The sequence below is a fragment of the Eulemur rufifrons genome, chromosome 29, assembly GCF_041146395.1.
Source record: "Eulemur rufifrons isolate Redbay chromosome 29, OSU_ERuf_1, whole genome shotgun sequence".
Lineage (NCBI taxonomy): Eukaryota > Metazoa > Chordata > Mammalia > Primates > Lemuridae > Eulemur > Eulemur rufifrons.
This window is the reverse complement of record NC_091011.1, coordinates 74,823,028-74,836,282: the sequence shown is the minus strand read 5'-3', so window position 1 is coordinate 74,836,282 and position 13,255 is coordinate 74,823,028. Positions and strand designations below refer to the sequence as shown.

The following is a 13,255-nucleotide window of genomic DNA, read 5'->3' as shown; positions in this document are numbered from 1 at the left end:
CTTTGATAATTCAAAAGAATCTTTAAGAAATATGTAGACTTCTTACTTAGATTCTTGAAATGTGATCGTGGTACACAATTGTCATTTGGCACATTCCCAGAAATACACATCTTTGCATGAGGCACCTGGACATATGTGGCAGGTCTGGTAGAATCAGCTAATTAACAACACAGGCTTAAACAGGCACCTCATCTGGCAGTGCAGTTAGTTGCCTGATGGTGCTCAGCAGGATTTGGTAGTGCTTTTTATTTTTCTATCCTAATGGTCTGCTGCCCACCTAATTCTGCCTTATTGTCAGTCACTACTTACCGCAGCTTGGGGCCCTCCCAGGAGGCTAAATTATTATCAAAGGATTAGGGAGATGTAGCCTTGCAGCTCTGACATTTCTGATTACTTGTCTATGCCAGAACACTAATTAGCTGTGACTAATTAAGAAAAATGTTCCTGCCATAGAAAACCATTTAAAAGAACTGAGAAGTAGAAAAGCAATTCAAAAGCTGAGCAGTGCTCAGATTTGCTGATGCTCTTTAGATTTCCACCAGAGCCTTAACTCACCTTTAATTGTGCTCAGAATTTAAGAAAAAAAAAAAAAAAATCCCACATGCAAACTGACTGGAGGTTTTTGCTTGAGTCGGAAAAAGATTGTCCTTGATCACCTAAGTTCTCTTAGTGATGTTAAAATTGTCTTTGATGAGTGGAAGGTGACAAAACTTTCATTTTCCTGGAGAAATTTTTCTAAATACCAGTTGCATAGATGTGCATTTGCATTCATCCAACCACGCTAGGAACAAAGACTTATAAATCATTGTAGAAATTAGAACATTCTCTCTACTGGTTTTTATCAAAGATAGCTGAATGAATTATGAGCAACATGTTGAGCATTTCAAAAGTATTTAATATTGAAATCATGCCTCTTTCACCTTTCAGGTGGTCTGGAAATTCTGACTCTTCCATGTAGAGCCGGGTTTTTCCATAGTGACTTTGCATGCCTGCACTTCAGCCAGCCGCTAGTGTCTTATTAATGGAAATGCCCAGCCCTCCCCGGAGACGAGCATCTCTAGCAATGTTTTCATAGAGCTGATAGCTACTACTCTCCTTCCCTTCAGCCCTAACTTCATAAGCAAATGACACACGTGGCTTAAAGGCCATTTTCTGTGGTGGCTTTTTGTACTCCCCCTCTGTGAGCCACCCCCTCTGCAGGCCGTCCCTGGAGCTCCCTCTGCAAGGTCAGCACCGTTCACAAGTGGGCACAGTGGTGCCAGCCAGGTCACCACTGTTGAATAAATCCGACTAAAAAACAAATCTGTGTAAGGAAGAGGCTATTCTGGCAAGACCATCATTAGATGTGTGTATCGAATGCATGGACAGGAAACAATGTAAGGTAATTTTCAAAGGTTCTTATAAACACCTAAACTCTAGAGAGAGCCCTCAATTTCTTGATCTTGGCCTAGCCCTAGATAAGAGATCATCCTCATTTTGCTCTCTTGATATGGGCAAAATATTTTTGTTTGGAAAAAAGAAAATGTTCACTCCACCTCATCTACATTCTACCTGCTGATTTTTAAACCGATTTCTCCTTTTCCTCTCAGTGGAGAACAAAAAGCAGGTAGCCAGCATCTTCTAGGGAACAATCCCTCCTATGTATGAAGACTGTTATGAAGACACCTGTCATACTTGTCTACTCCAGGATAAATAATCCCTGTTTGTTGAACTTCACTTCATAGGCCCCTTTTCTAGCCCTCTAATCATCTTTGAAACTTCTCAAAGTGCTCTCGGTTGTGCTTAGGATTTACAGTCAGAGATGGGAGGCAGTATTTGAATGTGGCTGAACAAGATTCTTTCAAGCTTTATTCCTACTCATGTATTCAAATATATAATTCTCCCATACTTTGGCTCTACCAAGTTCCGTAAATTTGGTTCCATATATTGCTGACGTTCCTTTTTGTTGACTTTCCTCTCAGTTATTGCTTATATCTTTGAGATAGGGAGCAAACTTGTGTTTATCGATGTGGGACACCCATTCAGTTGATGTTTTTGCATGTATAAAGTCTCGAAAACAAATCCAATTTACCATTCATTTACCATGTGTCAGAAATGGTGGTGAACGTTGAGATTAAAACATTAGACATTGCCTTTGTCCCACGTGGTTGGCTCTCTCTGTCGCAATGACCCAGTAGGATTCTAATTAAAATGGGAAGTTGAAACCCCTCTTATTAATCACTTATTCCTCAAACCTGTATTGACTGAACATTTTCTGTAGCCCACACACTGTGCTAGTTGCTGGGAATACAATATTAAACAAGATAGACCAAGTCCCTGCCCTACGGGAGCTTACATTCTGATGACTAAATGGGTCTTTTTGAGAAATTATTAATTTCCACGTAAAATATTTCCACTTTTTCATCTGTGCAGATAAAAACAGAATAGTGATTATCTATGAAATTATTTATTTCATTGTGTCTGTTTTCAAGTAGATGATTGGAAACTTGCCAAAAGTTTAATGCCAACACAAAGTTTGTATCTAGTTCTAATGCCTGCCACATTAAATGTCCTGACTGTGAAATAAGAGTACGTTCTTCCTCTCTATCCTTACTGGGTTCTTTCCTTGAAAGCCAGGCTTATATCAGCTCCCAACAGAGCTCATATTCTCTCAGACAGAAGTCAACATTTCTACAGCAACAATATTTTTCTGCCTTTCTTTAAAATCAATTCACAAGGCCAACAAGTGTACAAGGCATCAAGACATTTTGCTTAGTGGTAAAAATACACAGGCAACACAGCAAACCATACCTCTAAACATGCTCCACGGCCTCAGATAAACCCCAGGAATGGCTACCAATCCACACGAGCATATGCTGGACAGGCAGCTCCCTGCTTGGGTGATAGCCTCCGCAGGGCTGAGTACATTGACATCTGAACTTGGAGTATTAGCATATTTTTATGTGTGGACAATCATATACGTACATAGACATGGAGATTTGTTAGTTTATAATACTTTCTCTTTTATTTCATTCATCACTTAAAATGAAATTAGACTGTCACATTTTAAGCCCCATTTTAGTCCTGTATTAAATTTCTTTAGCCAAATGCAATTGTTTGCTTTTCAGTGATTTCTATGACTTTAACATCTATTAAATTATTTTTCTATTCATGAAACATGCGATTCAAATCAACAGTGAATCTGGCTCTGGTATGCATCTGTCCTTTTTCTATTGAAAATTTTCCCTGCTACTATTATAGATATAGCATTTTGTATATATAAAATTTGTATTTACAAATATTTTAAAATATTTAGTCCTTTAATGAAAATGGAACACATGCTATATGCCAGACATTCTGCTAAGGGATAGATACAGCAATAAAAATAAGATTCAGTTAATGCCTTGTGGATACTCACAGCTGATTGAGGGAGACATATACTGTATTGTGCAATATTTTCATGGACACCTGTATAGAGTTCTAGGAGTAGAAAATACGTGAGCATCTAATTCTTCCTAGTAAGAGATAGCATTGGCTTCCTAACAGAGATAATGGTTGAACTAAGTCTTAAAAGCTGACATGAATCTAGCCAGAGAGATGTATCTGGGAATAGAAGTCCAAGCAGAGGGACGAACATGCCCAGAAACCAAAGGTCTAGAGAAGCCCAACAGAGCTACAGGTCATTCAGTTTGCTGAAAATGATTACTGTGGGAGTGCACCATGACTCGGAGACAGGATGGCTGTTTACTCCAGTCCTTATTGGCCTCAAAAAGTGATTTTGGAACGTTCCCCATTTTTTATAAGGAAACTGATGCAGAAATACCTGGCCTGGGTTTCATCTCGAAACCAACTTGTGCCATTTAACAGCAATTCTAAGAGTCTAGCTTCTTTTTATCTAGATCCTACATTATTGATTTAAAATGCAACATTGACCAAAATTTTACATGTAGTATTCAAAAGGAGTCATTCAACCAGATGAAAAGATCATGGTGCCCAAATGAATCATTCATAGACACTTTCTGTGCCCCAAACTGGTACATACACCATTATAGCTGGATTGAACACTGAGTTCAGCCAAAACGTTAATTAGTCATTTCACTCAAAAGATTAGCCAAACCAGTATGCATCCCATCATTGGTCCCTAAGTAGGGAAGTGGAGAACAGCTGATTATCTGAAATTTTCAGTTTATAATTACCAGTCTTTTTAGCACCAAGAAAAGAGCCACAGAATAAACTTACGGAGGCACTTGCCTACTTGATAATAAATAATAAAGAGCAGTATTGATTTTAATACCCTTTGTGTAGTGTGGAGAAAGAGGTAATTTAACATTACTTTCAGGACATTTTGGAATGAAGGGAGATGAATGAAATAGTAGTGGACTGAAAAGAGCTTTCAGTTTATGGAACTTGTCCTATTATATAACTTACTCTGTTATGTCACTGAAGAGGACCTAATTCATTTGGAAATATCTCAGTTATTATATTCACGCTTTTTGTTAGAAAAGTATGGAGGTCCAAAGATGAGGAAATATTTTTTCAGCATTCAACAAGCATTTATTAGGCACCTACCATGTGCTACTCCTTCCATGTTAGCACCTTTCACATGTTCTCTTCCTTAACAGACATCGTGATACTCTCATAATTTGAAAACTTCCTGATGGAGTTAAAAAATGAATATCACCCAGAATATAATGTTATTCAATATGGAATAAAATGACATCAAATACTTCTCTGTTCTGTGTTTGGAAAAAAAAAAAAAAAAGAAGATGAAGAAAGCCACATATGTAGAGTTCCCCTGTGGATAAACCAAGGATCTTTTTTTCGTGTTGTATTGTTTTGTTACAGTAAAACAGATATTTTCAAGCGTTAGGATGTATGGTGTTTTCAAATGAGTCTGAAGAAGAGAGTATGTAGGAGATGTGTAGCATAATGGCCATTTGCCTATTTGTCTTAATAGGGAGTGTAGTTCTTCAAAGGATTCATTTATATTACATATCACATTATTGGGTTTACAGACATGTTGGTCTTTGGAAGTGTGGATTGCTTCAACCTACAAGAAAATTGGATGGGCTTTTCTTAATAGGCGTCTTCTGTATTCATGCACAATCCTGTGTTACGATGACTGTCAGGGACCACCAGGAATGGCAGAGACTGTTTTCTTAGTTTTCTGCTAGAAGCACCAAACTGCTCGTAAGAATCAGAGATTTTATTGACAGAACAGAAATCCAAATTTTTTTCTAGAGGGAAATGAAATAACACAGTAGTTATGAGCCCAGATTCTGGAGCATAAATATGAGATATAAATTTTAACCCTGCCACTTACTGTACTCATTGTATAAACTTGAATAATTGCTTAATCTAAACTCAGTACCTCTACTTCTGTAAACTCAGTTTCAAGATATGCAAAATGAGAATAATAACACCCACTTCATCAAGGTTGTTGTAAGAATTAAGTGAAATTTTAACTGATTCACTTGAACTTCCCATGGGGAATGAAGAAAATATCAGATACCTTTATAATCACAATTTCTAAAAAAATATTAATAGTAATAAAAATAATAGTACCTGTATCTCAAAATGCTTTATTAATCTCATTTATTCCTCATTATACTTTGTCATTTTTATAATATGTCTGTACTTCAGTAAGAGGCCAAATGAATAAATTAAAAATAACAGACGATACAAAGTTCTAGAGCTCTAGGCTTGCATTTTTCTTTATCCTGGAAGCATAAAGTTATATTGAAGCAGCATCTAAAAACAGAATGGCAATTTGGCTTTTCCCTTCCACTCATTTTTACAAGAATCACAAGCTCATCATACCCTTTCCTTTAATAGTCAAACTTAAACTCACAGTATTTCCGTAGCACATTAGAATCTTTTTATTTTTCAGCTAGATTCATATAATCCCACACATTACAGATGAGAAAATGAGGCATAGAGAAGGGAAGTGACGGGCCCAATCAAGCAAACAGCGCAGAGGGGCCAGCCTACCCACCCTTGCAGGTTCTGCGTTCATGTTCTTCTCTGGTGTGTTGACAGCCAGCCCGCAGCTCTGCTCCACACACAAGTCCCTACCTTCCCCATCATGAACATCTCTGGGTCGAGCTGGGAATGTTGATAGGTTTAGGTTGGGGTGAACGCTTCTTGTATTTTTAACCATAATAGGCTGGTTTCAGTTTTCCCTAAATATAGCCCTTAATCCTATTGCAAGCCAACAAAAACTTCACATTTAAAACTTTCAAAATGCTTGTGCTTTGGGAGTCAGTTTCGTGGAACCAGGTATGATAGTTTCAGTGAGATGCCTTGAATAGAGGGGAGAACCTGGCATTATTGTATCAAATCTACTATTAATATAAAACTTGCATTTTAGTGTTTAGAACTGGGAAGTGAGTGAAATAGAGCCATGAATTTAGTTATATGAAATAGATGTACTGTGGACAAAATGAACACTCGACGTATATTGAAGCATTTATATTTACTTTTTAATATAATGGTAAATCTGTAGGGCATTAATGTTTCTAAACATTTTGTTTCTCTCTAAAGCTACTGTCTGACCCTAAAGGATGTCTTAAATTTATTGAATTTATCAAAACCATCAGCGTTGAAAAAATACTGTTCTTTTATTCAATTTAACTTTACATTTAAAAGTACATATTTTATAGGTGAGATTTTCTAGGTGTTATCTCAACACAGTGACTCAATTCATTTCAAATAGCTTCTCTTGAAATAAATGAAGAAATACATTCATAATGTGGAAATTTAGCTATTCCATGTCTTACTGCACTAAAAAGTGTTGATTCTTTTTCTTTCTTTTTCATCCCTGTTGTTCACCTCTTGAGACAAGCATAGCTGGAGAAGAATAAAAATATATCAACTAGTTGTACCGATTCATAATCAATAAAAAGCTAAACACTTAAGCAGAAAATATATCACAGATTTGTGCCCTAGCAAAGCAGCTATTTTTACCTTGCCATCATCATCAGAAGCCGCATTCTGACAGAAATCATTTGCTTGAAGCAGCGGCAATATATAAACCCTATGGGGTCTTGTGATTCAGATTTAGGAATATCAGCCTTCGAGGGTCTAAAGGCATTGTGCATTAGTATGTATTGAGAGCTCATTCCAGGTGGCAAACAGCTGGACTTTTTTTAAATAAAACTTCCAAAATAAATGTGAAGTACTTGTTTCCAGGCAATAAGTGTTATATTTAATTGAATCATCCTCAAAATGTTATAAATTAGTCCGAAAAAAAAAAAGGGAGTTGTGCATATTTAATATATTTGTTTTGTATTTCCACTCCTCAACAGAATAATGAAATTCCTTAACTACTTCTCTTTAACTTGCATGAAGAAAGCACGGTATGTTGCTAAATCTCTTTTCACCAGCTCTGTGGAGAAACAACTTTAATCCTTGTTAGAAAATTGCCGAGTCTGGGACTGACAAAGAGCTCATGCTTGTTCTATTGTTAGTGCTCCCTGGCCCCAAGAGCAGAGCCCTTTACAGCTGCGTGGATCCCGCCCGGCTCAGCTGCACTATTTAGGAGAGGAGGTTTGTCAATTTCTATTGACAATGGAGAGAGTTTTTCAGGGCCTGTAGCAGTGCTGACACAGTTGGGGATCAATGCCAGCCATTCAGACTGCACCCTCTTTCATTGCTTTGGTTTGTTAATTCAAGACTAAAGGTCCACTGAGGGGGTTCGGGGTGTTTAAGAAAGCTGATGAACTGTTTAAGAAAGCTGATGAACTGCAAGCATTTATAGCCCTGGTGTGGCAATTTCCATAGTCAGTGGCAACTCCTGGCACTGAGGGAGCTATGTCCTTGTTGACCCTCTTGTTATTAAAAATGCACAAGTGCTGCGCTTCTCAATATTTCAACACTCTTTCATTGTCAATACCACCTTCTGAGCCCTTCAGCTTGTTGCTTGCTCTAAAGATCTTCTTAGATTGGGTTTGAAAACTTCACCTTAAACACTAGATTAGACTGATGTTCTGTTTTCCGTGCTCCTGTTGATTTGTTGAGCCTTCCCAGGGCTGGAAAGCAAGTAGCAGCTTGATGGGGAGACGGGCTGCTAATATGATTTACCAGTCTACAGTCATGCACAATAAGTGTGAATAAATACAGGGGTCTCACAGAGTCAACCCTAGCCTTTCCTTTTCTTCTATTTTTGCTTTAAAAGAGATATCTCAAGAAAATGAAGTGAGTAACACATGCCCTTACAGGAGTTGAATGAACCACAAAAAGAAGGGGAAAAAAACATATTTTTTTTTTTTTTTGCTAAAGTGGTAGGCTGCTGTCATGGATTGATGTAGAAAAAAAATTGTAAAATATATACTTATTGCTTTATTCCCATGTAGACCAAAGCAAAGAATAAAGCAGTAATGCCATACCCATGACTTCAGTGCAAGCCGCAGTGCCCTTCTTTGTCATCCCCTGAAGGGAAAAGTGGATAGTCAACCAAGTTGTTTTATAAAATTAACTTTTCCAAAATGAGAAGACAGTTCCTAACGTACAGACCTTACTGCACATTCACCCTTTTCAAATTGTTTTTGGGAGGTTGATTTGGTTTGGTGGGGTGGGAGGAGGCAGAGAATTAAAGTAACCAACCTTTGACTTTTTTCTCAACGTGAAAAAATGGGACCTAACCATATTCAGTATTCAAAAGAAGGACATATTAATTCCAGCACCAGAAATAAGAAAGTACTAGGGGTTTCTGTTTGGTGGCTTTGTTTGTTTGTTGGGGGGGGGGTGTGTGTGTGTGTGTGTGTTCGAGTTTCACCATATACAAAAAAGAAACAGTCGTGGTGGAATTTTTTTTGTTAGCCTATTCTTAGTGGCAGCATACACTTTGAGCTAAGATACTGCTTTCCCTTAATCATTTGCTTAATTTAGCTGAAATTCCTCTTCAAAGTGCTTTGACTTAGGGACCAAAAATATGCATTCTTTTAAGATAATTTTTCTTAGAGACTTTTCCTTATAGAACAATTTATTTGCCTTCAAAGTAAGATGATGGTAAAGTAGCTTAAACATTTTACCTAACAAGGGCTCTGTTTTTGTAATTAACTTTAGATCATTTTATTCCCAAATTCTTTTTCTCTAAAATTATGATTTTGGCACGGTGTTAAAGAAGTTATATTAATAATTTCTGTGTTACATTACCTGTCCTTAATCATAAATACCACTTATAGATAGTGGGAAAATAAAGTTAAATTAATTTTAAATCATGTAAGGATTTTTAAAAACATAAAGATGCATATGGAGTAATTTTAAGAAAGTATTTTCATTTCTCTCAAATTTATACAACTTACCATGAACATAGTAACTATACAGTCTAACAGACAGATTAGTTTGTGGTGCTAGCCATTGTACAATATATAATATTTTCTCTCCCTCAACAAAAAAGAAAAATTTACTATCCTTTGCAGAAGGACTATAATTTTTAAGAGTTGCATCCATTCTGACAACATTTTAGCTTTCAAATTATCTTAAGAGTAGGGGGGGGATTCCTAATTCAGTGTACCCATATTCTGTATCAGCAACACTTGTGAGGATTTACCTATATTAAAATAGAACTCAAGAAGTTAAGACTTCAAATTATTTTATAATTTGAAATAAGGATAGAATTTAAATGATGTCAGAAATTAAAATGAGTATCTATGAAAGATTTTGAGGTTTAACATGTCAGCTGAATTTACTGGCAGTTTATATTTTAAGAATTTAGCTGTGTAGGTGTCTTATTTTATAAACATATTGCTGATATTTTTACATGTCCTGAAAATTAAGAAAGTAATCATTAGGAAGGGGTGAAATTAGGTCCATGAATAGCATATTTTTTAAAAATCACAGTCCCACATTTAAAAAATTTGACATATTTTTATCCATCCATTTGATTGATAGTATTTAATAAATCATTTATTCACTTTTAATTAGCTTATCATTTATGCATATATGTTCGCTATACTAACAAATTAATAGAAACGGTGTGATGAAATGTGAAACTGATTCTTAATTTATACTTAAAATACCATTTCTTATTATAACAAATCATATCAGAACAATGTTAACAAATACAAATCCAGATGAATTTAAGACTTGGATCACTTAAGATTATGCTTAGATGTTGAATATACTGTTTTATTATGTGGAGAAAATTTTATTTGTAGATTTTTTTTCTGTGTTTGAATACCTAAGAACGTATACACACACCTATGTGATCTGGACTGTCACTAGGTTGGTGTATACAAGCAAGGCACAAAATCCCTTCTCTTTCAAAAACTCTTCTGTAATTTCTTAAGTGTTGAAAGGATGTTGCTATTTCTCACAGTTTTCTGAATGAGCAGCATTATTCTTACAGTATTACCTAAACCTAGCTCTGGCACATCATCACTGAATCCCTTAAAATGTCACCTCCAATGGCAGATTGCCTTTTTTTGAAAATAGGAACAAAATTTCTTCTTTTACTATAATCACTGACATTATATAGGAGCAGGAAATTGCATTAGAAAAGAAATTTCTGGTTTTCCCTCAAAAGAGTTGTAAAAAACAGAAAAATTATGAACCCTTCAAAAACACAAAATGAAACAAATCCTTTCTTTTCATAATTTGGCCAACTGACACCTATTTTGAGATTCTTATGATACATAAGAATTCCATCCTGATAATGTTCCTTCTTAAGATCTCAATAAATCTTTATTTTACATGGCTTTACAATGTCTTGGCAAATACTTAACAACCAATGGTAGGTAAAGGTGTGATTGGGGATTACCGTTTAGTAAGTTGTGGATATTTTTTTGCCATCACTCATTTAAAATGTTATTTTTAGGTATTGACTGCATGCCTTATGGCATAACAGATCTTCTTTTTGATTTTTACTTAACATGCAGGCTAACAGAAAATTTTCTTTTGAAAATAATTTACCTCTTTTTTTCCTGCTGCTTGGCCATCCATTTAGTCCCATAACATGTATTTAGTACCCATTGTTACCTACAAATTACAAAGCAGGCCACTAGGCTGCAAAGTGTAAAAACACTGTTTCCATGAATATGTTACAGCTGAAAGACTGTAATGTTAATTCATGGAAAGAACAGCCTAGGTCAATTTAGCAGATTTTCTAGCAAAACATACAATTCTGTTAACAGGAAATTACAGCATTATTGACTTCAAGTGCTGATCTGTGGTCATTTCAGAGTGTTTCATTACCCCCTCATTACCGAATCTGTTAAATGAATACTGCAGAGGTTGTTTTCTTTTTTTGTTCTCCTCCCCTCTGCCCCAACCCTTCTTTCCAGCAATGGTACAGCAGTTCCATGAAAGTCATTTGCCTGTGGTTGGCTGATAGATTAGACCTCCAGCTTCATATTTACCAACTGAAGACGCTCATCAAGATTGTGAAGGTAAACAAAATGTGTTTAGATGTGAATTGCCCACCAAGCTATAAAGAATAATGGGAAGATATTGACATACAAGAAAATCCTATTTGATATCACTGAGTGAATCTAAGTACTTAAAAAGCATCACTTATTAGCAATGATATGCTGCTGTTTACTTCTACTTTCAGTTAGATTGCTAAATAAACAGAAAATTACCTTTTTGCATTAATAAATATTTGCTAGCAAGTAATCACATTTTAAGATTATGTATGTAAAGCCACTGGCACATTTACCTGAATGTAGTAGGTCCATAATAATTTTGCATTAATTGTATTACATATATAAATGTTTTCTCATGATAACATTTACTTTATATTCACTAGGATCATATATCATTCTGAGGGCTTTTGAACTGTATTTGCCAAGAGAATAAGGAGAGTCTCTGTTATTTTATTATATCCTGGTGCAAAAGCAATATATTGTCATTGCCTGAATTCTTTTGAAAAAATGTTCCTTCCTATGTGTAAAAGATAATCAGTTTGAGTGTTGGAGACGGTTCAAAACTACTAACACAGATGTCATATAAGTTCAGCAAGGCCATTTTGACTTCTCTCTTTAAGAGAAAAGGTAACACCCTATATGTTATATTTAGTAAGTAAGGGCTTTAAAATAATATATTTATTCAAAATGATTTTTTCACACTTTGTAAGTTCTAATGGAAGCACAAAACTTACCCCAAGTTTAACCTTTTCTTATAATTGAGACAGAAATTCCACTTTGTGGCTAAAAATACTAAGCTATTGAGAATCAATTTTTCCTTTAAATAGAAGACCTTTACTTCCATTTCAGTACTATTTACTAATGGTACACGTGTGTGTGCCCATACAAATAATGTATATATGTGCACTTATGTGTATGTATGTGTATATATGACTATACCCACACACATACAGAGTGGTTCTCAAAATGTCACTCTGACCTAGTATTATCAACATCACCTGGGAACTTGTTAGAACTGCACCCTCTTGGACCCCACCCCAGACCTAATGATTCAGAAACTCAAAGGGTGGGACCCAGAAATCTATAGATTAACAAGCCCTCTAGATGATTCTATACATGCTAAAGTTTGCAAAGAACTACTGTGTTATATATACCATTAAAAGAAATTTCTTTCTACCTTAAGATACTTTCCATTTTTCTCCTGGTTCCTGAAGTTTAATTAGAATACAAATTCTTTTATGCCATAGGCACACTTGTTATCTTGTTAGAAAGGCTAACAAATAGGAAATTCTGTTCCAAAGTCAGAAATTGGCAAATCTACTGGAATATAGAACCAGACCTGTAATGTCACAATAATAGCAATCATGATTAGTCATAAATAACAAGTAAAATTATAGCCACCCACAAAATTTTAATACTCTAGCTATACATTACATGTCAACGAAGAAAATACCTTTGATCCAGAACACTTCTTAGTGTTATTTATTTTGCAAAGAAACTGAAAGAACAATATGATAGGTTCATATTTGGCTTAGTTTTCCACTGTTTCTTCCTTGTTTCTATAAGTGTGACTTGAGGAGCCTTCAAATGCAGTTTGTTTTTCATAAAAGAGAATCAGGATAATGTATTTACCTTCTAAATATATGTTAAGGTTGTAGTCTACATGGTGATTAATATTAATTGGTCATCTTTATGGTAACCATGTTTTCAAGTTAATGCCTACTATGTTCAGGTTGTCAGAAGTTACATATTTAGCCAACTAGTATTTATTGACAGATTGTTAAACTCTTTATTTTGTTTAGAGAATAAAAATCTCCAAATTTTATTACCCTATCATTTGTTTCTTTCATAGTTATTCTTTTTCTTATATTCTCATGTCTAAGCACTAGTGGAATTTTTTCAGTTTTATT

The 13,255-nt window shown here is 35.4% G+C and overlaps 1 protein-coding gene across 14 annotated transcripts in view; it reads left to right on the top strand.

Moving 5' to 3' along the window:
- The window catches only part of CADPS2 (calcium dependent secretion activator 2), a 451,849-nt gene that overhangs the window by 434,285 nt on the left and 4,309 nt on the right, over positions 1–13,255 (top strand). For all 14 annotated transcript variants that reach the window (XM_069462753.1, XM_069462752.1, XM_069462749.1 and 11 more), the window contains one exon: positions 11,265–11,369. In XM_069462753.1, the coding sequence (XP_069318854.1) occupies positions 11,265–11,369 (105 nt within the window). The remainder of the gene's footprint in view (positions 1–11,264; positions 11,370–13,255) is intronic.